The sequence below is a fragment of the Nanorana parkeri genome, unplaced genomic scaffold (assembly GCF_000935625.1).
Source record: "Nanorana parkeri isolate BGI_ZX_2015 unplaced genomic scaffold, ASM93562v1 scaffold497, whole genome shotgun sequence".
In the NCBI taxonomy this organism is placed as follows: domain Eukaryota; kingdom Metazoa; phylum Chordata; class Amphibia; order Anura; family Dicroglossidae; genus Nanorana; species Nanorana parkeri.
Genome location: NW_017306765.1, coordinates 983,851 through 1,010,476, shown reverse-complemented (window position 1 = coordinate 1,010,476; position 26,626 = coordinate 983,851). Strand labels below are relative to the sequence as shown.

The 26,626-nt window shown below is 44.1% G+C and overlaps 1 protein-coding gene across 2 annotated transcripts in view; it reads right to left on the bottom strand.

Annotated features, from left to right (window-relative positions):
* The window catches only part of CACNB1 (calcium voltage-gated channel auxiliary subunit beta 1), a 129,749-nt gene that overhangs the window by 51,122 nt on the left and 52,001 nt on the right, over positions 1-26,626 (bottom strand). For both annotated transcript variants that reach the window (XM_018561066.1, XM_018561064.1), the window contains exons 3-4: positions 15,331-15,450; positions 11,683-11,805 (exon numbers count right to left, since the gene is read on the bottom strand). In XM_018561066.1, the coding sequence (XP_018416568.1) occupies positions 11,683-11,805; positions 15,331-15,450 (243 nt within the window). The remainder of the gene's footprint in view (positions 1-11,682; positions 11,806-15,330; positions 15,451-26,626) is intronic.

Sequence of the window (26,626 nt, the reverse complement as noted above, 5' to 3'; positions counted from 1 at the left end):
AGAGGGAACAGACTCTGCTATGTAGCAATACTTCAACAATATATTAGTAATACTTCAGCAAGGATTTAAACATTTTATCCACATCTTCCACTTTATCTGTTAATTCTCTTATCCTTCTTCTCCTGCCTGTTCTGTCTCATATAGGGTTCACTTTGGGACCATGGATCCCATTGGGGTATACATCTATACATCGGTTTAGGTGGATCTGGCCAATTTTCTATCTCCACAGATGGTAGTTCAGTGTGGGACAGAAATGTTTGTAGATCTTCTGGTGAATGGGTGACAAATGTCCGGCCATTTTTTTTAACACTTAGATGGAAGGGGAACCCCCACTGATATTGAATTCCTGCTTCCCGTAATTTTTGCGTTACCGGGCGCATAGCCCTTCTCTTTGCTAATGTCCTTCGTGAGATATCAGGAAAAAGCGAGATCCGGGCCCCCCTATACTCCATGTCACCCCCCTCTCTTGATTTGCGCATTAATAGATCCTTATGGTGCAACATGAGGGCAATCAGTCGGGAACTCCTGGCGTCACTCTCAATCTAGTGCAGAGAGTTAGGAGTTGAAGACATCATGAGCCCGTTTTCTTCCTATGAGAATGTATAGGGTAAAGCTTGAATTTTTAGCGGGTAGAGGGAAAGGTATTACTTCATACCTTACAATGAAGCACTAGCGGGTACACATATAAGCAGCGTTTAAGCGGAATAAGCCCCCAGAGGCAACAGCCCCAATGGTTGTATAAAATACGCACGGCAGAGCCCAGTATGAGGTTTAAGCTACAGTCCGGTACAATGCAATTGCAAGTTGCTAGGCAGGTTATACCACAGGTTAAGTAGTAGACTATTATACCAGCACAGCTATTCAAGCATATGAGTTATATAACGATTCTTTATAATAGCTGAGGTGGGTATTCCAGGCAGAGGACGCTTTAGCTTTGAGGCTGAGAACTCCAGTAGGGCTGCAGGTATGGTCCGTTTCTGGAGGGGGTCTACTGTGGCGACTTCCGGCGGGTTCAGGCTGCAGGATGAGTGCACTGGTGGGGTTGCCGGCGTTCGGGGATAGCAGGTGTGAGATCCAGAATTAGCGAACACCTTGCCATACCCCCGAACCGGCTTTTAAGGAATTGCGGAAGTGCGGCTGGGAGGAGCCTCACGCCACTCACAGCACTTCCGCGTTCCACCGTGGAGCGCAGCGGCGCCGCAGATATGTCACATCACGAGACATATCATCCATCGCCATCCTGGGCCTCAGAGCTCGGTGTGCACGCACAAATTCGATGGGGGAATCCAGAGGCCTCTCCAGCAGGTCATTAAACAACCTGAGGAGGGTGGTGGGGACCGCGTCAGGCATGACGGATTCCGGGAGGCCGCGGACCCTTATGTTAGACCGGCGGCCCCGGTTGTCCAGGTCTTCCAGCTGGCGTCTCATTGTGATAAGAGAGTGAGAGGTGGTCTCTTGTTGGGAGTGGAGCCTTCGGATGGCTACATCTCTGGCCGCGCCAGCCTTCTCATCCACGGTCAGCCTGCGTCCGATGTCTTGGATGTCATCCCGCAGTTCAGTCACCGCGGAGTGCAGGGTTGTTTTAATGTCTTCTGCGATGGAGGATAGGTCGGACGCGTGCACGGACTCGCCGTCTGGATCCGGTAGGGCGGGAGGGGTCTTGCGGGAGGGGGCGTCCGCCATGTTGGATGGTGGCATCTCTGAGGCCTCGTGGTGCTGGGAGCGGAACATGTCCGGTACCTGCTTGGTTTGTTGGTTCCCTTGTGACGAGGGTATTTTCGCCGTCTGGCTAGGTGCTGCAGAAGCTGATTTTGGGTTGCAGGTGGTCAGGAGCTCCGGAGTTAAGCGGCCATCTTGCTTGCCGCTGAAACCATGCCAGGATTTGAGTCAAGATTTGACCCTTGATGATACTAAAGGCCAAATGCTGACCCAGACTGGACTAGAGAAAAGACAGGATTCTTCCCACAGGGTACTTCCTAGCCTCGCATCTAGGGTTACCACCTGTCCGGGATTCACCCGGACAGTCCAGTTTTTGAGTCCTGTGTCCAGGTTTCAGGCCAGCTGACACCCGGACATAAGACACTAAGTGCCGAAACTTAAAATTTTTTGCCAGATGCGGCTGCCTGAGGTCCAGTGCTTGCTGGAGACCTTTGCAGCCTTCCTATGAGCCACAGGTGCCTGTAAACATCTCCATCTTCCTGACACCATGCCTCTGGACCCCTGGAGAGACACCACACAGCCCGCACAGCACTCCTGAAAGCCTGCATTGCCCACCTGGGACCCTACACAGCCACATGAGTGCCCACATAGCCCACCTGAGAGCCTGCATAGCCCACCTGAGAGTCCGCACAGCCACCTGAAAATTAATGCATGCAGCGCCAGAGTGTTCGGGTTTTACTTGAAGAAAAGGTGGCAACCCTACTCGCATCATGTAAAATAGGATTTCCAGGTGCGATTGCAGAAGTCAACTTCCTAGCTTTTATGAGCATAGGGTTGACGGAATACACTAGGCCCCTGTTACTTTAGGACCTGGACTTAATCAGTCAAGCCATTAAAGTCAGCAACTGAGAAGCAGAATGTTTGATCGGCCCCTGACACTGAAGATCTGGACAATCTGGAAGGGCCCATAGAGAGTCTGCTAGGAGTCTGAGAATGTCTGAGTATCACATAATATTGGGCTTGTTCGTTGCAATGAAGATCACTAAAACGCCCTCCATCTCAATCCTGCTAAGAAGATGAGGAAGGTGCTTCAGAGGGGAAAAGGCATAGATCAGACTGAACTGATTCCACTCACCAGAGCCACTGCTGAAAAGGCCCAAGTAACCCTGCTTTTGCTGACAAACCTGTCTAGTTTGTTGTTGAACCTAGATGCCAGGAGGTCCACATCTGGCATCCCCCATATGTGATAAAGAGCTCGAAACACATCTGGGTCAGGAGACCTTCACCTGGAATACAGATGTTAATGACCTGAGAAAGTGTGCCTGCTGATTTTCCACACCTGGAATGTGTACAGTGGTCAGTGTGAAGTTATGCCCAAGCCAGAGTCAGGTCTGCTTCTTTTTGAGCTGCTCAACTTCTGGTGCCTCTCTGATGGTCAGACAGGGTTCAAAAGGTCCAGCACAGATGGGACAGCCATATTGCCCTGAGTTTCAGGATTTTGATTGGAAACCAAGCGTTCTTCTTTCCTTCCTTCCTGATCAAGTCCACTGCACCGAAAGGGCATTCAGGACTCCTCCCCAGCCTGACGGCCTGCTATCCATTGTGAGCACTAGGGATGCACCGATACCGATACAAGCATCGGTATCGTGCAAATACTCCAATACATAAAGCGAGTACCTGTGCCGCGTCCGCCATCTTCAGGGACCCGAATCCGCCGCACACAGGACCTCCATCGCGTCTTCAATTAAGCAAGATGGCCGCGACCTCCTCTGTCATCATCCAATCAGCGGGAGAAGAGGTCAGAATAGAGCAGATGTCACAGCCTAGTCATCTGCCTCATTCTGATCTCTTCTACCGCTGATTGGCCAAGGGGCGGACTGACCATACGGGCATTTAGGCACGGCACGGAGAAGACTACAGGCTGCACCAGACTCTCCCTGGACGGCCGAGCGTCCCGTTGCTGTCATCCAGATGGCCGAGGTGAGCAGCAGCGGTGCCCCCCCCCCCCCCCCCCAGATAGTGTTGTGTCATGCTGGATGGAGGGTGGACCTACCGCCGGCTGCACAAGAGCCTGAGGCTGAGGGGGCCCCACTGAGGTCCCGTCCCAGGCCCCCCACGAGAGGATTTTTTTTCGTATCTTTTTTCTTTAAAGGAGAACTATGGGGTTAGGGGTTTTCCCCATAGTTCTCCTTAGGGTAACGGGAGGACACAAACTAGCTTCCTCCTGTCACCCTAAGCTGAGAAGCCGCAGCTGAAGCGGATCCCGACAATTATGTCTGGATCCGCCCAGCTGCGTGAGTGACAGCTGGCTCTGCCTATCTAGGCGCAGAGCCAGCTGTACCCGCCCCCTCCCCCGTCCGTTCCGCCAGTCAGCGCTGGCAGATCGGAGCGGGGAGAGGGGAATCCAGCCCCTCCCCCTGTCACGGCAGAGAGCCGTGACAGGATCGAGAGGTGAGCGAACGCCGGTATGTGTTTGCTCACCTCCCGATCTACTGAGCCGACCTGTGACAGTCTCATTGTCACAAGTCGGCTAGAACTATGAGGTGAGTGAAAAGCACTCACCTCATAGTTCTCCTTTAAAAAAAAAAAAAATCTTGCATTCTTATGTGAATATTGTATTCTTATATTACAGTGTAAGCATCACTAGAGGATTTCTACTATTTACAAAAACCAGACTGTAACCTGGAGAGCTGGATCCCATCGCTGGTATGTGAACTTAATGCCTTGATTTTTTTTTTATGAGCTAGAAATGGGGGGAATTTTAATCTTTTAGGCTCCATTCACATATAGGGTTTGCGTTTCCCACGTGGTCTTCCGCACGGGACGCAAACGTTATATGTGAAACAAATGCATGATTCCGCTCCTTTGTGGCCATTATATAGTTACGAACGCACGGAATCTGCCGGATTAATGCACTTGCACTATTTTGGGGGCTACGTGGTTTCCGCAATAGTCTGAAGAATGCACATTAAAGTGCATTTTTTTTTCTGCTTAGTGTGGCTCCGCACGTATTCGTACAGCTGACTTTTCACGGACAGCCGCCCGTGCATAGTCACATCTCCATGTCTTTTTTTTAATATTATAAATGTTATAATATTTAAAAAAAGACATTGAATAATTAAATTAATATTTATCATGCCATTGCTAACTAAGGCTTGTATCCCCCTAGTGGGGAAAAAAGATTATCACATGTCCAGACTCCAGAACAGTGTATTATTGTATAGTGTGGAACAGCTGTAGCCAATTCTGCATACCTGGCTTTATATTATAAAGTTCTTATAATATAAAGCCAGGTATGCAGAATTGGTAATAGCTGTGCCACACTACACAGTGTTCATGTTCTTCATAATATTAAGAAACTGACCTAAAATCATGATTTTGTATTGCTTTAGAAAAAATGTGACCTGTCCCTTTAAGAAAAAGTAGCGGTAATTGGTATCGGCGAGTACTTGAAAAAAAGTATCGGTACTCGTACTCGGCCTTAAAAAAGTGGTATCGGTGCATCCCTAGTGAGCACCTTACAGGTCATTGGGAGAAATATTTCCCTGAGTCCAGCACTGGATTGGAATCCATCATGCAAGGGCAAGCCTGGTTTTGCAGGACAGGCGTATGTGGCAATCCATAGACTGAGTTTGTTTGTCCCACCATGACAAAATGTTGAGTTGGTCTGGAGTGGAAGTGGCCCATATGATACTGCCTTGAAGGAGGCTACCAAAAATCCCAGAACCTTCATGCAAAAGCGAGTGGCTTGCTGGCTCCTGGACTGTAGGTTCCATACATAGGAGCAAAGAAACCAGAGTTTGGTCTGGGTAAGGAAAACTTTGGATAGGGTGGTATCCAAGATTAGGTCCAGATTCTGGACCAATTGTTTCTTCAGCAGAAGATTGTCCAGGTATCTCAGATGCCTTGAGAGCAAAGTAGACCTAAACCAGTTGATGAAGACTCGAAATGCCATGGACAGACCAAGGGGAAAAGCAACAAAGTAGTAGTATTGCGAGTCTGCGGCAAAAAGCAGATGAAGATGTTAATAAGGTGGTAAAATGGGGATGTCCAAGTAGGCATCCTTAATCTGCATGGAGGCCAGAAAATACGCTGGTTGAAGGGAAGGAATAACTGACCTGGCAGATTCCATGCTAAATTTTGTTTAGCCCAAAGAAATCTGTTGGGGGTATTTAGATAAGCAATGGGGTGAGTGCAGCAGGTTCAAATAGAACTAATTGATCCTTTCCCCTTCCTGAATAGGAACTATGACCCCCTGAGAAAGGAGCTAGTAGAGAGCAAAATATAAATCTGTCCACCATAGTGGGGAGAATGGCAAGCTTTACAGCATAGGATGGGATCGAGACAGAGACCTAGTTTGTAGCCACTGGACACGATATTCTGGATCCAAGCATCTAAGATCTCATGGGACCAGATGGTAGCAAAGGCCAACATGCATCCCCAACTCTGACAAGTGGGGGCGTCTACTCATTAGGAGAAAGGCTTTGCAGTTTGCGGGTTTGGAGGTCCAGGTCTTACAGTGGTACTGAGTCCTGGCCTTAGGCTTGGACCCAGAGGCCTAAGAAAAACAAAAGGAACTCTTCACTTCTGGAGCTAAAGGCTTTTTCCTGCAGGAGCTTTGGCCTTCTTTTTCTGGGGTAAAAGTGTACTATTTCCCTCATCCTTCCGTGGTCACCAAAGAGGCATTCCCCATCAAAGGGCATCCTTACAAAGCTCTTCTTGCACAGAGTTCAACAGACCAACATTTAGGCAAGAGAATCCTTTGCATATGTTTACATAGTTAGTCAGGTTGAAAAAAGACAAGCCCATCGAGTTCAACCTATAAAGATGAGAAAAAAAAGAAGAAAAGCCTAACACAGAACGCTATGCCCGCAGTTGATCCAGAGGAAGGCAAATCCCCCCCTCCCCCCCCTGTAAAGCATCGTTCAATTTTCTCCAACAGGGGGAAAAAATTCCTTCCTGACCCCATAAGGCAGGGAATGGCCAAACTCCGGCCCTCCAGCTGTGGTGAAACTACAAATCACATTAAGCATCTCTCTCCCGGAGTCATGTCTGTGAGAATCTTGCAAAGCCTCATGGGATTCGTAGTTCCACCACAGCTGGAGGGCCGCAGTTTGGCCACCCCTGCCATAAGGCAATCGGATATTCCCTGGATCAACAATCTCCGGGGCTTAAATATACCTATATAAATATAAGCTCTCCTGTACCTGTAGATAGTTACTCTAGCTACCACTCTTATCCATAACTTATTACAAAAAGTGGTACTGGGTACATCTGATTTGTTCCAGTGCCAAGTCTAGAACACAGTTCTGATCCTTGTATGTGCATCTTTGTCAGAACCTGGACAAACTTATGGACTACACACAAACTAGAACAGAGATGATTCTCTCCGCATGGTTGAGGAAATCTTCTATCGTGTATATTAGCATCTTTACTAGCTTCAGAAACGTGGACAAATATGTCATTAGGTTATAGTCAGGGACCTAGACAGCCGTCATTGGATACTAGGAACGGTTTTGTTTAGACTGGAGTTACTCTTTAATAACAGCTATATATACACAAGGGAAAGAAAATAGAAACTAGATCACGCAGAGGAATTCAACACCAACCGAAAGGAGATTCATCCTGGATATTTGGCGAAGTGTATTCCCGAATTCATCAACACCGTAACATAGGACCCTAGGAAAGAGTTTAAGATTTGAAGAATGGATCCAAGCCATGTCTTTGGACTAGAATGCCAGGGTCTGGCAGACCGACATGGCCACAACAGCAGGTTGAAGAGCAGGGCCAACTAAGAACAACAAGGCCATAAGGAGGGCCCTTACCTATGAACACAGGCTATATTAATTATAGGAAATGGCTGGGTCTACAACCGGGCCTGCCCATTTCTTCAAGAACACAGACTGTAAGAGCAAGTGTGCCAAAAAGCTGTTTGCAGACTAGGGCATTTTCAGGGAAGTTAGGCTAGTGACCTTTTGGATGGTCAAAAGCAGGTTACTTTAAGGCAAGGCATGCACGAGCTGCGTCAATAAGAATACAGATGGTACCCTTCAGTTGCGGAGGAATATATGCAGAGTGGGCCTCATCGAGTTGCCTGAATCTGACAAGGGATCATGCTGTGGGGCTAGAGAGGCCTCTGAGGAGGGTAGCAACTCAGATTGGGGACAGCAGTCTGTATTAATTGAATCAGATGTGACTTGGGTTGCCACCTGTCCAGGATTCACCCGGACAGTTCGGGTTTTGAATGCTGTGTCCAGGTTTCATGGCAGCAGAAACCCAGGACACAAGATGTCAGGCAGACAGGGGCAACCAAAATTAGAATAGGGGCTACTGGCCCCCCACTGAAAATAGTCTCTACTGTGATATTTACATTTGAACAAGCCACGACTCATTCTCCCACAAAAATGTCTGCGCGTTGCTGGAGTGTTCGGATTTCGCTTGAAGAAAAGGTGGCAACCCTAGATGTGACAGACACAATCCCCCCCCCGAGCTGTTTGCTGAATGTGAGCTGGCTTGGCCCCGCCCATTTCCCTTGAGCCTATGAACCACTGTGGAAGTTGAAGTAACAACCCCTTACGGATACTCACCGACCAGTCTGAGTTGCTACCTTCCTCAGAGGCCTCTCTAGCCCCACAGCATGATGTCAGATTCAGGCAACTCGATCAGGCAAAACTGAAGGATACCATCTGTATTCTTATTGACGCAGCTCGTGGGGCTAGAGAGGCCTCTGAGGAGGGTAGCAACTCAGATTGGGGACAGCAGTCTGTATTAATTGAATCAGATGTGACTTGGGTTGCCACCTGTCCAGGATTCACCCGGACAGTTCGGGTTTTGAATGCTGTGTCCAGGTTTCATGGCAGCAGAAACCCAGGACACAAGATGTCAGGCAGACAGGGGCAACCAAAATTAGAATAGGGGCTACTGGCCCCCCACTGAAAATAGTCTCTACTGTGATATTTACATTTGAACAAGCCACGACTCATTCTCCCACAAAAATGTCTGCGCGTTGCTGGAGTGTTCGGATTTCGCTTGAAGAAAAGGTGGCAACCCTAGATGTGACAGACACAACCCCCCCCCCGAGCTGTTTGCTGAATGTGAGCTGGCTTGGCCCCGCCCATTTCCCTTAAGCCTATGATCCACTATGGGTGGTGAAGTAACAACCCCTTAGGGATACTCACCGACCAGCTTTTTAGAGCGGGAAGGGTGTGCCTCTTGTGACCAGTCACTGTAGGCAGAGGGGCTCAGTACATCCAAGTAGCGCTGCTCTGTGATCTTTCCTGGCAGGCAGGGGACAGAGGAGCAGCCTGTCAGCATTCATGGTGGGTGTGCAGGCGTGTAAGGTGACTGCGAAGGCATCCGAGTGGCCCCAGGCCACAGCCTGGGCAGGCTAAGTTAAGTAGAAAAGGCACCAAATTAAAATGTAAAATGTGCCAGGCTGACTGAAGCCACAGGCTGCGGCTGAATGAGTCGCAGCCAGTGTTAACTCCTATGGGACCAGAGTGCCACAGCACACTAGACTCTTAAAAAGGACTGAAGCCCTAGCTTACCCTGAACTTATAGTCCCCCTTCAGACAAGGGAGCATTGTAAAGCACAAGATCTTTGCTCTCCTGGTGGGCTCACCCCCTGTTGGCTTTTCAGGGATAGTGTAACACCAGGAATTAATGTCACGGCCCTAAACTTGGACAGCTAACTTAATGTAATGCGCTATGTGCCTAGGTGAGCCCCTAATGCGAGCTCCAGTGCCCAGTGCAAACATTAGAGGCTGGCCCCCATCTTCCTCCAGGCCGGGTCTGAGTATGGTCCCCCAAAGCTCAAAGAGGAGTCAACCAATCCGGAAAGCTGTAAAAAATAGGAGCCACAGTGGCTATGTAGCAGCTAGAATCTTGCTAGGAGAGTCTTCGTAAAATCAGTCGAAAAGGAAGAAGAACATTTTTTTTTCTTGTCTCAGAGCAGAGAGATGTCCATCTCCTAAGAACACAAAAAAAAATAATTGAGGCTTGCTGGCAGTGGCAGGGGTTATATAGGGCTGCCCTTACAGCACTGTTTGCCAGTGTCCAATCACCTGAAGATGATGTATGATAAAGAAAATCTATGGAATTTAGTGCAAAACAAACCACATACCCAAAACAAAACAAAAACCCGGCACCAAATATAAATGCAAAGTGCACACCATTGTGATATAGTCACAGAGATGGCTACCAAACTTTATACTCTTCCTAATTTCCTAACCACTCCTACACAATTTATTTCTCTTTGGGTTAGCCAATATATTGTAAATTGCCTATCTAGGTGGAGAGGAGAAGGGAGACCTTCACCTTACTTTATCAATGGTATAAATTCCTTACATTATTATTATTATTACATAGTATGTATATAGCGCCAACAGTTTGTGCAGCGCTTTACAATATAAGGAAGGCATTACAATTCAAGACAAGTTGGTAAGGAGGGCCCTGCCCCTGAGGGCTTACAATCTGAAGGAGGAGGGGGAAATGATACATGAGGAGGTAGCTGTGTGGGGATGAATTACATAGGGAGTATTATCTCCCTTTGCTTTTTTGCTTTTTGTGGTCTTCAGTGGGATGTATTGGTTGCAATAATTTGTGGAGAGAGGGATTCCATTTGCCCACACTACTCTCCACGTGTATGAGGTAATGCTGTTTCATTGTGTCACTTCTGGTATGACATTCATGATGCATTGCGCTGATAAAATTGATGTCATGGTGCAGCAGATGTTACTTTGCCTTAGTAACATCACCTCAAGTACCTAGATACAGTTATAAGGCTATTCTAGCATGATGTTAATTCGACCTAAGGGTGTGGCTAAGGGAAGGTTTCTTAGTTAAGCTTTTAATCGTTATTCCACATGTATGTGTATTTCATATATTATACACATTTGTATAGTGTCAAATATAGTGGACAAATATTCCTTAGCATTCTACACATACAGTAAATCTATAAGATAGTTTCCCATATATCTGCATTTGAAGTACACCATATATATTTCTACATTACATATATTATGACATTGATTATTGTCTTGTTATCCTAATTGTCTTGCAGGAGTCTTTTTCTTGTACAATAATTAGATAAAATATCAGCCCCACTGCATATATTTTTGTTCCTGGACAATAATTAGATAAAATATCAGCCCCACTGCATATATTTTTGTTCCTCGCATAATATGCTCCTATTACTCTTATGTATACAGTAGGAACATTAATCCTTAAACTCCTCATTAAGACTTTTCAGGCTCATTGTACCTCATCGTAATTTCACCTGACCTTCACCTTTAAGGGAAGTTTGTGTAGCACACCTTTTCTTGTTCCCAGCATACACTGTTTGAAATCACAACATTTCTTAGCAATTTGATTACCTAAATATTTTTAATTTACATGTTGTAAAATAGGTATGTCTTTTTTGTCGCTAGCCACTTACACGCTCAAAAACTCTTGCAATTGGTAAGTTCTTTTGCGTATGTATTTTAGAAAGCATTCATACTGGGCCACATATACAAATTCCTTCCAGTTTATAAAAGAAAGTCCGTGCATGCCTTATAGTGACCATAGTTATGTGAATCTTTCACTGGGAGAGGTAACTACATTCTTGGTGCCTTTTTTAATTTTAGCTATTTTTTTCCCTATACATATTTGCTTGGATTTAATGAAAAAGAGCAGGCAAATATTTGCAACACAATTTCATAGAGCCATGCTGACTTATTGGATCTTCCAATAAGGACTTGACACCCTTGTCACACTTGACAATTGTCTATAAGGAGATATGCCCTTAATTTGTGAAAAAGTTTTCTTACTTCCTCTCATGTCAAAAAGTTAAGGCAAATTTCCCCAATAAGATACAGACAAGGGTTTTAACCATTTCTTACTCTATCCAAAACAAAAAAAGAGTTACAGTACATCTACATCTAAAGATGCAATATATCTGAATTTATAGCACATATACAAATCTGTTATAATCAGATTACTACAATATTATCAGCCTGCCGCTCGTTCATGACTGTATATTACCTCCTTGATGTGAAGGAAGTCTTTGGGCTCAAAGTTGATGGACATTCCCTGTACTGGCGCATCATCTCCAGCAGCCGGGATGTATCCCACATTCGTCCGGACAGCAAAAGCCACAGGCTTGGTCTGTAGAGAAGCATAAATTGCAGGTACTTTTTTAGAGAGAACTCTAGTCAAAAGAAAACTGACAACAAATGGACTACTATCTAATGGTTAGGTGTACACAGATACATTCTTAAATTATGAGCTGGAGGGGTCTCTCTGATGATTACAGAACCCTGGTGCAGATTTCCAGTCATGGATGGATTTGCGTCACTGCGTTTGCTGAACTGAGCTGCAGTTCTGTCTCATTTATTATTTGTTCTCTTGATAGTGGTAGACCACAGAATGTGCTCTTTAATATATATCAGCGGCAATCAAACATCTATCACTGTAAAAGGCATGTGGTCAACTATCTTTTCCCAGGTCTGTATTCTCACCTTAGAGGGTGGAAAAGACTGCTTGTGAACCAAGTGAAAAACACTACTGAGTAGCCTATGAAAGCAGCAATTAAACATTATCATATTCCCACTGTACCAGTGGATAACCATAAAATGCTATAGAAGGAGCTGCCATTTTGCTCCTGCAGCTTCTTCCTGCACCATAGCTATTACTGCTTTGTTTCTTCTAGTGGAAAAAAAAAGAAAGGAGGAATATTTGTTGTGGCTTAGAAGGAAATTTCTCTGAAATGATCTGAGAATCACAAACAGTAAGTGAAAAGCTTTCAAATGTATGACACTCTATATGTTTTAATCTCCCAAATTAACTGTAGCACATTTGTTAATATTTTAAATGGGTCACTTCAGTCAATTATATGACCATATAGTTGTAATGCACAATTATACACTGCTGTTTAGTTTCCTAATCTACAGAGCACATGGGATTCCCGCCAAAAGAATCCCACGTGCGCTGCAGATAAGAAAACACATCCATGTCAGTGTTATTCAACCAAGTTATATGGGGGCATTAGCTGGCTGTCTGGGAACTCCAGTTTCCTGTCCTGTTAAGATATTGGAGGTGCATTTCTCCAGTTATCTTTCCTTTCCCAGTGCCTGAGGGTTCTTTTTGGGGTGGCAGTATTTCCCACTGGGTTCTTACTAAACACTTGAACTGTAATACAATACCTAAAAATTACTTCTCACCTTCCTGATGTAGCGATGATGTGAAACGCGGTGGCATTATTGAACATTAACATCTAGTGGTTAATGCCATATGGGTTTTGTGCAAATAGATGCAATTAATTAGTCTTGCTCCTCAAGACTCTGTTAATCCTCTGCCAACAATGGTGACTTGCTTTTATGAGTAGCCATGGATATTTTAATGTTTTCTATGTTAATAAAAGTTTTGTAAATTCTTTTAAACTGGTTCAACTGTATTGTGGTCTGTTCTCTCATCCAATTCTGTTTTGTGTATCTAATCTAATCAGGGTGAGATGAGACAACGTTTTTGGGAAATAATTCTATTATATGAACTAAATATGAGATTGTAGTCCATTATGGGAGCAAGCTTGGAGCAGTGGCTACTTTACAACACACACACAGTGTAACGTCCCTACCTCTCCACCGGGCTCCGACACCTCGATCAGCTCCGTCGGAGTTCGGATGACGTCACGGCGACATCACCCGCCTCCTCCTCTTTTCCCTACTTAAACAGCCGGGGCCATTTGCCTGACGTTCGTGCTAGGAGCCTGACGCCAGGCAAATACCTCCACGGCTGAACCTCCCCACTATCCTTATTGGGCCGGACAGAGCCCCTCTGTTCTCTCCTATATTGGGCCGGACGAGTGCCCCTCCGCTTACACCTCTATTGGGCCAGACAGTGCCCCTCTTCTCTGGTGAGACCAGCCTCTCCAATAGGCCTGCACACTTCCAGCCTCTCTCCTGAAATATCACCTCTCATAGAACCCCTTATCATTGGAGACCTGCAATTCTCTTCTAACACCACTGGGTGGCAGCAGAGCACCTCGGACTGACTAAAACTGCAAGTATCAAGTTAAATACCTTCAGCTGTTTGCATATAAGAACTGTGACTCTGCTAACTGCCTAAACCCATTTGCTCCAACTTCAACCCTGTCTACCTTCACTCAATAAAGTACTAAGCAATGTAAATAGAATCTTGTCTGCATATAATTATACCAGGTTGTGTTTGCCAAGGACTGTGTAAAAGAATACCAATCTTTCCTTATTAAACCGAAGCTGTGATCCACGCCAGCCCTTAAAGCCGCACCTGAGCGTTACACACAGGGACCATGGGGAATAAAAGTAGCCACCCTCCAGAACAGGAGACAATATCAGCACCAATGCAGAGATGATTTGAGGATCTACAACCGAGTGATACACAAATAAGCTACATTTTTGTTAATAGTTAAGGTATTTGAATGCATTTTAAGATTAACGCCTGAGTTTAGTGTCACCTTAACTCTCTACCCTGTTAAACTTACCTTAAATATAAGGATAAATGATTGATCAGTTACAGATTTAACTTTTTCAGATGATCTTTTACTGGAAACAAATGAAAAATAAAAGAAACAAAAGAAAAAGGCTGTTTTTGTCATATTCTATTATTAAAAAAACAGCTCTTCATTTTTGATTAATACAATAATTACCTAAAATTCCCAGTTTGGGTTCTGAAAGATATAATTATTAAATTAAATTAATTGTTATAATGAATTATTAATTTGTTGGCTGTATGGCCTGCATTGGAGGACAAACCTATAAACAGAAGCCTCATTGTGGTCAGGCAATGAAATATCACAGTTACAGGGAAATCCCAAAGTTGGAGGCCTTTTACCTCTGTACCATATTCCTAAAACTCTTAGAATACAGAGCGCTACAAAGTAACACAAGAGAGACAAACGATTATTAATACCGATGCACCGATACTAGTATCGGTTTTGGTGCCGATGCCGAATTTTTGGGTGAGTATTCGTACTCGCCCAAATGCTCTGATACCTTAGCTTCCTGTATCAGGAAGCAGGGTAGCTGTCATCACATGCTGCCCGGCTTCCTGATTGGCCGGGAAGCCGGCTCCATGCTTCTTTGTCACTTGGTGACGAGGAAACATGGAGCCGGCTTCCTGGCCGAACAGGAAGCCAGGCAGCATGTAATGACTCGCCGTCTAGCTTCCGGACTGGTCAGAGGCTGGCAAATCAAGAAGCCGGACGGCAAGTCATTACCTGCTTTCTGATTGGCCAGAAAGGCCACCTGGTGACAAGGGAACATGGAGTCGGCCTTCCTGCCAAATAAAAATCCGGGCGCTGACTCGTTGCCCGGCTTCCTGATTGGCTAGCTTCTCGACCAAGTGTAGGCGCCCGGCTTCCTGATTGGCCAGAAAGCAGGCTCCATACTTCCTCGTCACCTGGTGACGAGGGAGCATGGAGACGGTTTCCCTGCTCTTCGGGAAGCCAGGTGGTGAGTCTTTTCACGCCGCCTGGCTTCCCAGCTAATCAGGAAGCCAGGTGGCGAGTCATTACACGCCACCTAGCTTCCTTAATAGGACTTCCGGTATCGGTACTGGGCATCGGCGAGTACTGGGAAAAAATATCGGTACTTGATACCAAAAAAAACGGTATCGGTTCATCCCTAATTATTAAACACACAAATGCTAGTTTACCTTAGCCTTCTCCAGTTGTGCAAGGGCATGTCGTTCTGCTTCCTTTCTCAGGGCTTCTCTATCTTCTTCAAGGGACACATCTGAATCTGATGGGCGACTGGTGTATGACTCTGCGGAACCCTGAAGAGACAGCACATAAATATAGTGAGGCATATGGCATGCACAGCAGGATTAATAACCAAAATCCTTGAAACAGCTATTCTAGGAACTTGGGTTCATTCATGTCTTAAAATGTTACAATATAAATGAATGACAAGATGAGGCCAGATATGGAATATATATCATCCCACAAAACGAGACATGCACTTTCTATGCATGTGTTTAATTTCATAATGTAATGGTAAATATAGCATCAATGAGAACGTCCAACCTTCTGGCACTGTCACAAATTTAAACACAAGGCACCAAAGCAACTGCTTTTTATTACTGCTGATTATTGGCAACTTCAGATTGAACATATAACTTTGCTTATGTCTTTTGTAATAATACAAAAATAAATATGAGAACTGTCCATTTTCTTAGAATGTGCTATATATTATTTAAACTCTATAAGAAAAAAGTAATTGTTCCTTTTTTATTTAGGGGAGAACCTACAGAGAGCAAATCTGTATTCAGAATCTCAGAAGAGTATTTATTAAACATTACTGTATATGGATACAATCAGGCACTTATCTAGGACAAATCCAGCTACCATTAATTTAACTAAAGACTTGCAAGAGGTTTTTGTTTGTATTTGCAAACCCTGCACCCGTAGTCCTGGACATCTGAGTTTTGCGAAGATCCATTTCAGATTTATCATTGTAGTTGCAAGATTTCTAACCTTACAACACACACACCTAAGACGTAGTTATTTTTATATCAGTGCAGAGCTGCTTTTTAGGAGGGGAATTTATTGTGACCACTTTATTCTCTGCAAATAATATCAATCGATGTAATGCTGTACTGTGGAAAAAGCAATAGCTAAAATTAGGGATGCACAGATACTTGTATTGGTATTGGTGCAGATACCGAGTATTTGGGCGTCATTGCTCGCTGCCCGGCTTCCTGAATGGCCCGGGAAGCTGGCTCGATGCTGATTGGCTGGGAAGCCAGTTTCCCGACCAATTACAATCGAGCCAGCCAAACATGGAGCCCACTTCCTGGGCAATCAGGCTGCCGGGTGGTGAGTCATTACCTACGCCTGCCTGATTGCCCGGGAACCCTACTTGATGCCAACGGAAGCACCGGTATCGGCGAGTACCGAACGCAAAATATCGGTACTCGTACTTGATACCAAAAAGCGGTATCGGTGTACCCCTAGCTAAAATTCCTTCATCAGTACATCGGTCTCGGAAATGTTTGACCACTTCTCTGTACAAAATTCTTTCAGTTGAAAGATAAGTTTCTTTAAGCAAATGCCCCTTTTAAATGGACACAATATTTCAATGGATTTTAAATCAGGGCTTTAAGTAGGCTAGTCCATAACCCTCCCTTTCTTCTTTTTAAACCAGTCCTTTGTATCATTACTGTGTTTAAAGATCCACTTGTTCAACCTTAGCTTTTGGACAAATGGCCTCAGATTCTAATGAAGCACACTTTAATATGATGCAGAATTCATAGTTGAATTGAGGACTGCAAGCCTCCCAGGCCCTGAAACAGCAAAACAACTCCAAACCATAACATTTCTACCACAATGCTTCACAGCTGGTATAAAGTGCACAAAACATGTCAACTGTTACTGTGGCCACATCTTTGATTTATTTCACAGCACATTGTACTAGAAGGTCTGGTCTTTGCCTACATGTTCAATCACAAACTCCCAAAAAAGTATTCTATATAAACAGTAAAAAGGTAAGAAAAGGGCAGTAGGCACAATAAAAGAATAGAATGGTAGATTAATCATAAACGACAGGGAAAACACTGAGGTAATAAATTAATTTTTTTCTCCTCGGTATACACTCAAGAAAAAGACAGGTTTAATGGAGATAAGAATGTGAGTAGCTTAGTGCATAAGATACCGCCGTGGTTGACGGTAGTCGGTGTTCAACAAAGACTAGAAAAACTTAATGCAAATAAATTCTTATGACCAGACAACCTGCACCCCAAGGGTACTTAACCACTTCAAGACCAGGTGTTTAGACCCCCTTCTTGGCCAGGCTATTTTTCAGTATTCAGCGCTACAGTACTTTGACTGACATTTATTCCATCATGCAACGCTGTACTGAAATTAATTTTATACCATTTTTTGGGGGACAGATAGAGCTTTCTTTTGGTGGTATTTAATCACCACTGGGGTTTTTATTTTTTGCTGTATGAAGGAAAAACTATTGAAAATTTTGAAAAAAATGTCAGGAAACAATGATTATTACCCATATTTTTGGTAAAATATAAAAGACGGGGTCACGTCGGGTAAATAGACTCCAAACATGTCAAGCTTTAAAATTGCGCACACCCGCGAAATTGCAAAAAACTACCACACCCAAAATTGAACATAGGCGACGCTTTAAAAGCTTTTACCGCTCATCAGTTTAGTGTTATCAGTGATTGATAGCCCTAAAATGATTGCTCTCACTGCAACTTTCGCGGTGATATGTAACATGTGCGGCGTAATGGGCGCAATCGTCGTTTTAGCACGTATGCGCACGCGACACATGTTTGCATGCATGTATGTATGGGTGGGACTTGAAAAAAAATAATTGTATTTTTTTATTCTTTTTTATGTGTAACTTTAATTATTATTTTTTTGGGGAAACCTATTTTTTTTCCACTTAACTTTATTGCTATCACATAGGGGGCTAAGAAACCCCTCTATGTGATAACAAAAGATGTGACAGGTCCTCTTTATGTAAAGGCAGAGACATAAAGACCCCTAATGTCACCTAGGACCCCCCTGAAGAAGCTGATCCGCCGGCTCTATAGCGACGGATCGCTTGTATGTTAACAGGCATCGCTGCCAGTTTTTAAATTTTAGGACCTTCCCTCTCCCACGCGGCACGCGCGACGGGCGTGGCTATGCGGACGTCTAAAGATGCCCGCTCAGATCTAGAGAGCTCACGGCCAGCCGTTTTTTTTACAATGGCCGGCCAGGAAGTGGTTAAAGAGCTCAGCCAGGTTATAGCGAGACCATTATTCCTAATTTTCAAGGACTCCATACTGACTGGAAGGGTACCAAGTGACTGGCATATAGCTATGGTAGTACCAGTATTGTAAAAAAGGTTCAAGATACCAACCTGGGAACTACAGACCAGTCAGTCTAGCATCAACAGTATGCAAACTGTTTGAGGGAATGATAAAGGACTATTTAGTGGATTTTGTTCATGGCAATGGTATAATAAGTGGTAATAAGCATGGATTTATGAAAGACCATTCTTGTAAAACCAACCTACTAACATTCTACAAAGTTAGTAGAAATCTGGATGGAGGAAGGCCTGTGGATGAGGTGTACCTGGATTTTGCCAAAGCATTTGACACAGTACCACATAAATGCTTAATACACAAGCTGAAATCTATGACTATAGATGAAATGGTGTATACATGGATAGAGAACTGGCTAGTGTCCAGAGAGTATCGGTAAATGGCTCTTTTTCGAATTGGTCTAAGGTCAAGAGTGGCATGCCCCAGGGTTCTGTGCTAGGTCCAATACTGTTTAACCTGTTTATTAATGATATTGGGGAGGGTGTTAATTGCCATGTTTCTGTATTTGTAGATGACACTAAAATCGGGAGGGTGATAGACACGAGCTTAAACATTATAACATTACAGGAGGACCTGGATAAAATAGCAGAGTGGGCAACTACATGGCAGATGAGGTTTAATGTTAAAAAATGTAAAGTAATGCATTTTGGGATTAGAAATAGGCAAGCGGAATACACATTAATGAGTACTCCACTAGGAAGGAAGTCAGAATTGGAAAAAGATTTGGGGGTCGTAGTCGACTACAGATTGAACAATAGCATGCAATGCCAGGTTGCGGCAAACAAAGCTAGCAGAGTACTGTCATGTATTAAAAAGGGAATGTAGTCTAGAGACAAAGCAATCATTTTGCCACTTTATAGATCGCTGGTTCGGCCTCATCTGGACTATGCGGTTCAGTTTTGGTCACCAATACACAGAAAAGATGTCTTTGAGCTAGAGAAAGTCCAGAGAAGGGCAACAAAACTAATTGAGTGGCTGGAGGACCAAAGCTATGAGACAAGGTTGCTAATCTTAAACTTGTTCACGCTGGAAGTGAGGCGATTAAAATGGGACATGATTTTGACGTACAAAATGTTTAGTGGTGATGGCAACATCAGCAATAAACTTTTTACTGTAAACTCCCCAAAAAAGACTAGAGGCCACCACCTAAAATTGGTGAAGAAAAGATTTAATCACAAAAGGCGCAGGGGCTTCTTTTCAGTTAGAGTGGTTACATTTTGGAACTCCCTTCCACAAGCAGTGTTTCAGCAGAGAGTATTGATTCATTCAGGGACTCGTATATAACACACGCGCACAAACACACAGATACACAAAGGTTAAACTTGAAGGACCTGCGTCTTTATTCAACCTCAAATACTATGTAACGTAAAGTGATTTCTATGTTAATGAATTATCATCTAGAACACTGGAATCTACATCCAACCATAAAATATAACTTTGAAAAATGAAAACAAATAGTAAAAACTGAAAAGACAGAAACATATATTCCACAATACATGGATACCTACCTCGTTATCAAGTCCGTAAACAAACATTTCTCGGTTTATGTCCAAGCAGGTTATAATTTGTCCAGTTTCTTTCTGTGTGAGTTAATAAGTGTGTCCTAACCACACATTATCACTCTGAGACTTGCTCAAGTGGTGTCCGTGAGCATTGTGTATACCACCACCAATCTAGGCCCAACCTAACTTTACAGCTCAGTAGTTCTTACTGCTGTGTTAAGAGTTTAGTATCAATTCACACTGGAACAAAACACTCACACATACACACACTTCCTTGTCTCTGTGCCTGTTTGGCAATCCTAAAAATTCCTTCCAAGTGCCAAGCCCTCCCTTCGCGAAGTCGTTGTGACTGTAACAGCCTGATCTATGGAGAGCTGAGGACAGGTGGCAGGCAGCTTTGAGAGCTACGGACAGAGCACAGGAACAGAGAGACTGACATGATGATTGATGAAAACATGTGTTTGTCTCGAATCCCCTTCAGCTTTTACTGTAAAGTTTTAATATCCAGCTACACCCACAACTTTCTTTACTACTATGCAATGCTATTAATATCACCTCTATTACACTCCACTAATAACTACTACCACCAGTAATTCTTACTATAAAGTACACATCCGAGCAATATTTATACCCTCAATCAGCAGCCAGCTTGATAAAATGATCAGAAAATCACAATAAAATCCAAATGAATCAGCTGCTATTGCTTCCATTATTATTTTTTTTATAAAAAGCAATCTGTCATAAACAAAAATTTATCTAAATACTATATTCTACCAGTCACACTTCAAATATTCACCCAACACCAGCACTCTAAGGGGGTTATTCACTCAGCTGCCAAAGGCAGCTGAATGAATAACTGAACTGAAGTGAAGTGAGCCTCTTCCAGTCACAGTAGCTCTGTATTTTTATCTGTACATCGGCTGCCTTTGGCTCACTTCACTTCCCTACGGTTCAGCCGAACAGCCTCAGCATGTTCGGCTGAACCGAAGGGAAGAATCCATTCGCCTCAGCGGATGCAACATCTGGATCGTCTGAGGGGAACGTTTGGCAGTTCATTCCCTGCTGTTCACCCCTATTCTCATTGTGGCCAAACAGCAGAGAGTGAATAGACGAACGCTGCTGTGCATCATTCGGCTCGGTCATTCTGTTCGCTACTGACCTGAAATGGCATGAAAACCAATGGGCGGCACGAGTCCCGTGATTTCATGGGACTAGCTCCACCCAATTTGTTTACATTCAGGCTTCGGCAGACCATTCAGTATATGCATTCGGCTCGGCTGTTTCCTTCAGCTGCATTTCAGCTGCTGTGTGGGTTATTGTAAATAGCCAGTGCAGCAGCCCTTCGCTTCTTGCAGGCGAAGCGAGCTGAAGATTTAGCCGAACATTCAGCTAGATCCTTCGGCTCTTTTACTTTTATTGAATAACCCCCCAAGACCTCATTCACACTTTGGCTTTTAGTATTCCTGCGGCGGGAAACCTACAGATTCCTGTGGCAAGAATCCCAAATGTCAAATTTTTGCCTTGATTTGTTCTGTAAGATCAGCAAACTTTACCAAAAACAGTGTAGTATGAGAGCCAACCTAAACAATCAATTCTACTTACAATTAAATCAAGAAGACACATACACTGGGGAGAATTTATCAAAACTGGAGCATACAAAATCTGGGGAAGCTGTGCGTGGCAACCAATCAGCTTCTCTCTTGCGGCGGATCGCATTACGGCCGGAGGGCGTGGCTACGGCACCATTCACTTGAATGGCCTGCCACGCCCCCTCCTGCCCCACTAAAAAGTGAGCCGGCCGCAATGCGAGGCAGTGCGTTCTGGCCAAAATCGGGCCGGAACGCACTGCATCTAGTGTGACTGAGCCCTTAAGGAGAATGTACAATCAAATCATTTTATGTGTGACCAGCTTAATAACCTGATTAATTTAGTCACTAAGTCTGAAAATGTCATTAGAGATAAAAACAAAGAAAATTATTTTAACTCTTAAATTAAATTACTGAGTAAAACAGGAGAGGTAATGTAGTAGTGATTAGGGATGGGGTTTGAGTTCACAGCAATAAAGGGTTCACCGTGAATTGCGGGTGTTTGCGGCTTGCAAACCGGAGAACAAAATGGGCTATTTACTTGCATGAACCGCTGGCAACTACTGCAGAAGAAAGTCACCGCCACTAAATGGCAATATCCAGCTTTGCAGGCCTCAGGCATCACTGGTTGCTAGGATGCAAACAGCCATCCAGCATCATTGGTCGCTAGGATGTCAATGAATAAATATGGCCAGGCCAGGCATCCCCAGGTGATGTCAGTGACCAAATATGGCCAGGCTGCACAGTGTTGCTAGAAAACAAGCAGCCGTCAGTGTCCAAGAAACCAAAGATATTGTGCGGTTGTCATGTTTGGTCATTGAAATCCCCTGGGATCCCCAGCTTGTTTGCTGATATTTAGCCTCATGGGACTTTTTTTTGGACATCTTGGGTTCTTTTTTTTATTGATTTACAAAAATGTTTATTCCGTTTTCAAGAGGAAGAAAGTTACATACACTTGCAAAAGAGTGCAAAAAAACAAAGTCAAAACAAGAGTAAATTGTACAACAACAAAAAAAGACAGTACATCCCTTTCTGCAGAATAATATCTTCATAATCCAACAATCTGCACATAAAAAGACAACATGGTGAAACATGAGGAGAGTTAACAAGTGTGAAAAGGTTTGAGAAATGTATGCGCAATGCCCATGATTAGCGTGGGAGGGGGAGAAACAAAATAAAAAATAAAAAGAGTCACAAGTGGAGTGGGCCAACAGTGGCTACAATCCTAGCCAAAAAATTGTGTTCTCTGATAACACCACCAACACACCAACAGACAAAAAAGAGACTATATTAGGCAGTAGTCTGATAGAGATTGAGAAACAGAGGTAGTAGAAGAAAAGGTAAGAAGGAAAAAGGGAAGAAAGTTATGGTGCATACGGGGTCTGGTCCGGGCCCCCAAACCCGCATGGGACTATATTTTTTACATAGGACATTTTTTTTTAAATTAAGTACTTTTTATACAGCGTGTGTGTGTATTTATTTACTACTTCATTTGTTGTGGGTCTGGGTCTGATATGGATTTTGAGGAGGACCCCATACCCTTCACTGACCTCCTCCTGCTAATTGAACAACAATTATTACATCACTTCCAGGTCCTGAGCTGTCATTCCCTGGCTACAGAGGTCGGGAAAGAAGCTGATCAAACACGATCTGTGCTTGATCAGCTTTAATGGGCTTCAAAAGTGACATTAGCCGTCTCAGCTTAATGTAGTTCAATGTAGCTTGTTCAATGCATTTCAATAGAGCTGTTCACACTCAAAGCTCAATGTCGCCTGTAGCTTGTAGCTCAAGCTTGTCGTTTGAACATGACCTATTTTTCGGCAGATTTAGTGCGATTTGGCCCAATAGACTTCAATAATGTAGCTCAATGTCGCACTAATTTGCGCAACATTGTCACCCTACGTCGCGCTACAGAAGTGTCACTTTTGCACAGAAATATAAGCAGCAACATAAGCAGAAAACCGGAAGAGGAATTATGTCTTTTGATTGGATACAGCCCAATGTAGCAGCTACAAAGTCCATGCCAAAAGTGGCGCGACAATATGTGCACTGTAGCTCAATGTCTCTCAAAGTCGCTCAGCTCAAATCAGCTCTGAAAAATGTAGCTCAGTGTGAATGGGGTCTTAGAGAGGTAGACAGTGGCATTGGTGCCAACTTCTACACCTCGCAAGCTGGTGCAGAATGCTTTACAACAATTGTCCCTGGAGGATGATGTTGAAGACACAGAGTCCTCAATCTCTTTTTCTGCAGCCCCTGTTATAAATGAACAGGAATCATCTATGCTGAGTGTTCCTGTTCATTCATAACATGATGTGGATATAGTATCTTTACTAGATTCCTGAATCATGAACAGAAGTGATGTAGATCACTTCCCATTCATTCATAATTGGGGGTTTAGTAAACATACTACGTCCTCAATTATTTACAAACACTCAGCGATCATTGTGACAGCTGTCACAGTAGGCTGGGCGGGGCAATGCAGGAGGAGAGCTCAGCCTCCTGTGACAGCAATGACAGCTGTCTCTGCCCACACCGCCCCGCTCCATCCTAGATTGGCTGTCACAGGAGGCTGGGTGGGGCGGTGCGGGAGGAGAGCTCAGCCTCCTGTGACAGCAATGGCTGTCTCCGCCCCCACACCGCTCTCCCGATCTGTGACAGGAGGCTGAGCGGTGCGGGGAGGAGAGACGGCCACCGCTCCCAGCGCTCTCCTCCCGCAGCGCTCAGCTTCCTGTGACAGTTTCTCTCCTTCCCGATTGGACACAGAGCAGCGCCCAGCGGGGAGGAGAGAAAGAACAGATGCACCGCTATTTTAGCCAGAAAATGGCACTTTCGGCATTTTGGGCAGATACGTTTCGGGGGCTGATATATCAGTGCATCCCTATAAAAAAAAAACATTCTTACTTCAACAATAAAACTGTCCTGACTTTTTAGGCTGGCCATACACTGGTCATCCTGCCCGACAAAGTTGATTTTTCATTCTACTTTTGTCGAAGGAGCTGGTCCGAAAATTCTCATATGAAAAATGACGGCAGCCTATCAGGTACAGTCACTGTTCGGATATTCTGACACTGGCACACCTGCCACTGTCAGAATACAATAGCCCAATTCCCCCATCCATGCTAAAAAAGTGAATGAGAAAAAACAGCCTGTGTACGGCCAGCTTTACTATGACTCTGATTGCTCCCCTATGGCTACTTTCTTTAACTTGGTTCTCAAGTTCCAGGGTAATATGGAGACAATAGACCTCATTCATTCATTAATTTAAACCTAGTAAGAGACATGGACCCAATATATTTAATCCTATTTAATATTAATTTAGGTGGGAGTAAAGTTGTTAAAAAAAACCTCCTCTATATGACCGAAGAGAGTGTGTGTTTCGTCTGACATAAAAGCTTCCATTTAGCATTTTTGTTTCTGAGTTCTGCATGCCCAGCCAAGTGCACAGACCCAGCATGCCGAGATAACTCCCGTGTGCATGCGCTGGAGTTACGTCATCAGGGCCCAGCCAATCAAGCAGCCAATAGACTGCGAAACCCCCCAAAAGATCATGGTGCAGATGACAGTGCCAGCAAGGGAGAAGCACAGTGCTGGAGGGAATTGGTTTGGCAGTGCGTGTGTAATAGCACAGTATGGCTAAAAGCCGCAAGAGCCTCTTTTTCATTTAAAGTAATATTTAAGTTAAAGGTTTTTAAGCTATTTTACATTTTGATTAAATCACTAACAAATGATGCTGCTCCTTGATGTATAAAAGTTTAAGCTTCCTGCAGAATCAGCTGGTGCCCTGAGTACTGACCCTGATATTGTGTTTAAGGTACGTTCTTTCCTTTGCAAGGTCCTTTGAAGACAATATTCTGTGTTCTAGTAAGATGTGTGTGTTTCCACAAACACACAAGGACAGCAAAGCCTGACATTACCATGCTCAAATCTCCTCCTTCTTCCCTTCTCCAAGCTAGTAGATAGATGGCTGCTGGACACTGCTCTGTCCCTTGTGATTTAGTAATTAACAGGAAGAGTAAGGGTAGCAGAGCTTAGGAAGATGGAGCCAGCTGTTTGGAAACATGATAACTGTAAATAAATACTTTGCTGGACAATGTATATTTGTTTGATCTAGATTCATTATTGAAAAAAAAATAATAATACTAATAATAATAAAATTTTAATGTTTAGTTATATTCTGTACATTTAGGAATGCATCCAGATTTTCTTTTCAAAACTGTTAACTGAGCGAGCTAGAACTAGTTCATGAGGAAGCCTATTCCACATTTTCACATCTCTTACTATGAAGAAGCCTTTCCGTATGCAAAGGTTAAACCTATTTTCCTCCAGACACAAGGAGTGCCCTCTTGTCCTTTGCAGTGCCCTTAAAGTGAATAATTTTACACTAAGTTCACTATATGGACCATTTATGTATTTATACATTGTTATCACCTCCCGTCCATGGCTGTTTCTGAATGGCAGGACGGGAGCCTTATAGACGTCCTTAAGACGTCCTGCCCCTCCCCACACTCGTGTGCGGCGCTCAGTGCGCACATGAGCGGGGAAACTGTTAGAAATGTAAACAGCCAGCGAAGGCTGTTTACATTCAAGGGATCAGGCGTCTCTAGAGATGCCCGATTGCTTGTAGTAGCTGCGGATGTGCGCCCCCCCCATACCATCGCCGCCGCCGCTGCTGCCGGTCCCAAGATCCGCTGTGCCCGTTGCGGCTGGAACTGGCATGGCGACTCTGTTACTGGAGATCAGTACACAATCTCCCTTTGATCTCCTCTCATGTCCCCGAATGCAGGAAGTGATTTATATTACATCACTTCCGCATTCAGTGTCACTCTCTGTCAACAGATGCCGGTGAGAAACTGTTTAAGCAGATCTCTGCTTCATCAGCTTCTCTGGGGGTCCCTAGGTGACATTAGGGATCTTGGAGACCCCTGATGTCTCCATAAAGAGGACCCCTATGTGATAGCAATAAAGTTAAGTGTAAAGAAACAAAGTTTAAAAAAAATTAAAGCATAAAAAAATAAAGAAGCTTTAAAAATAAAT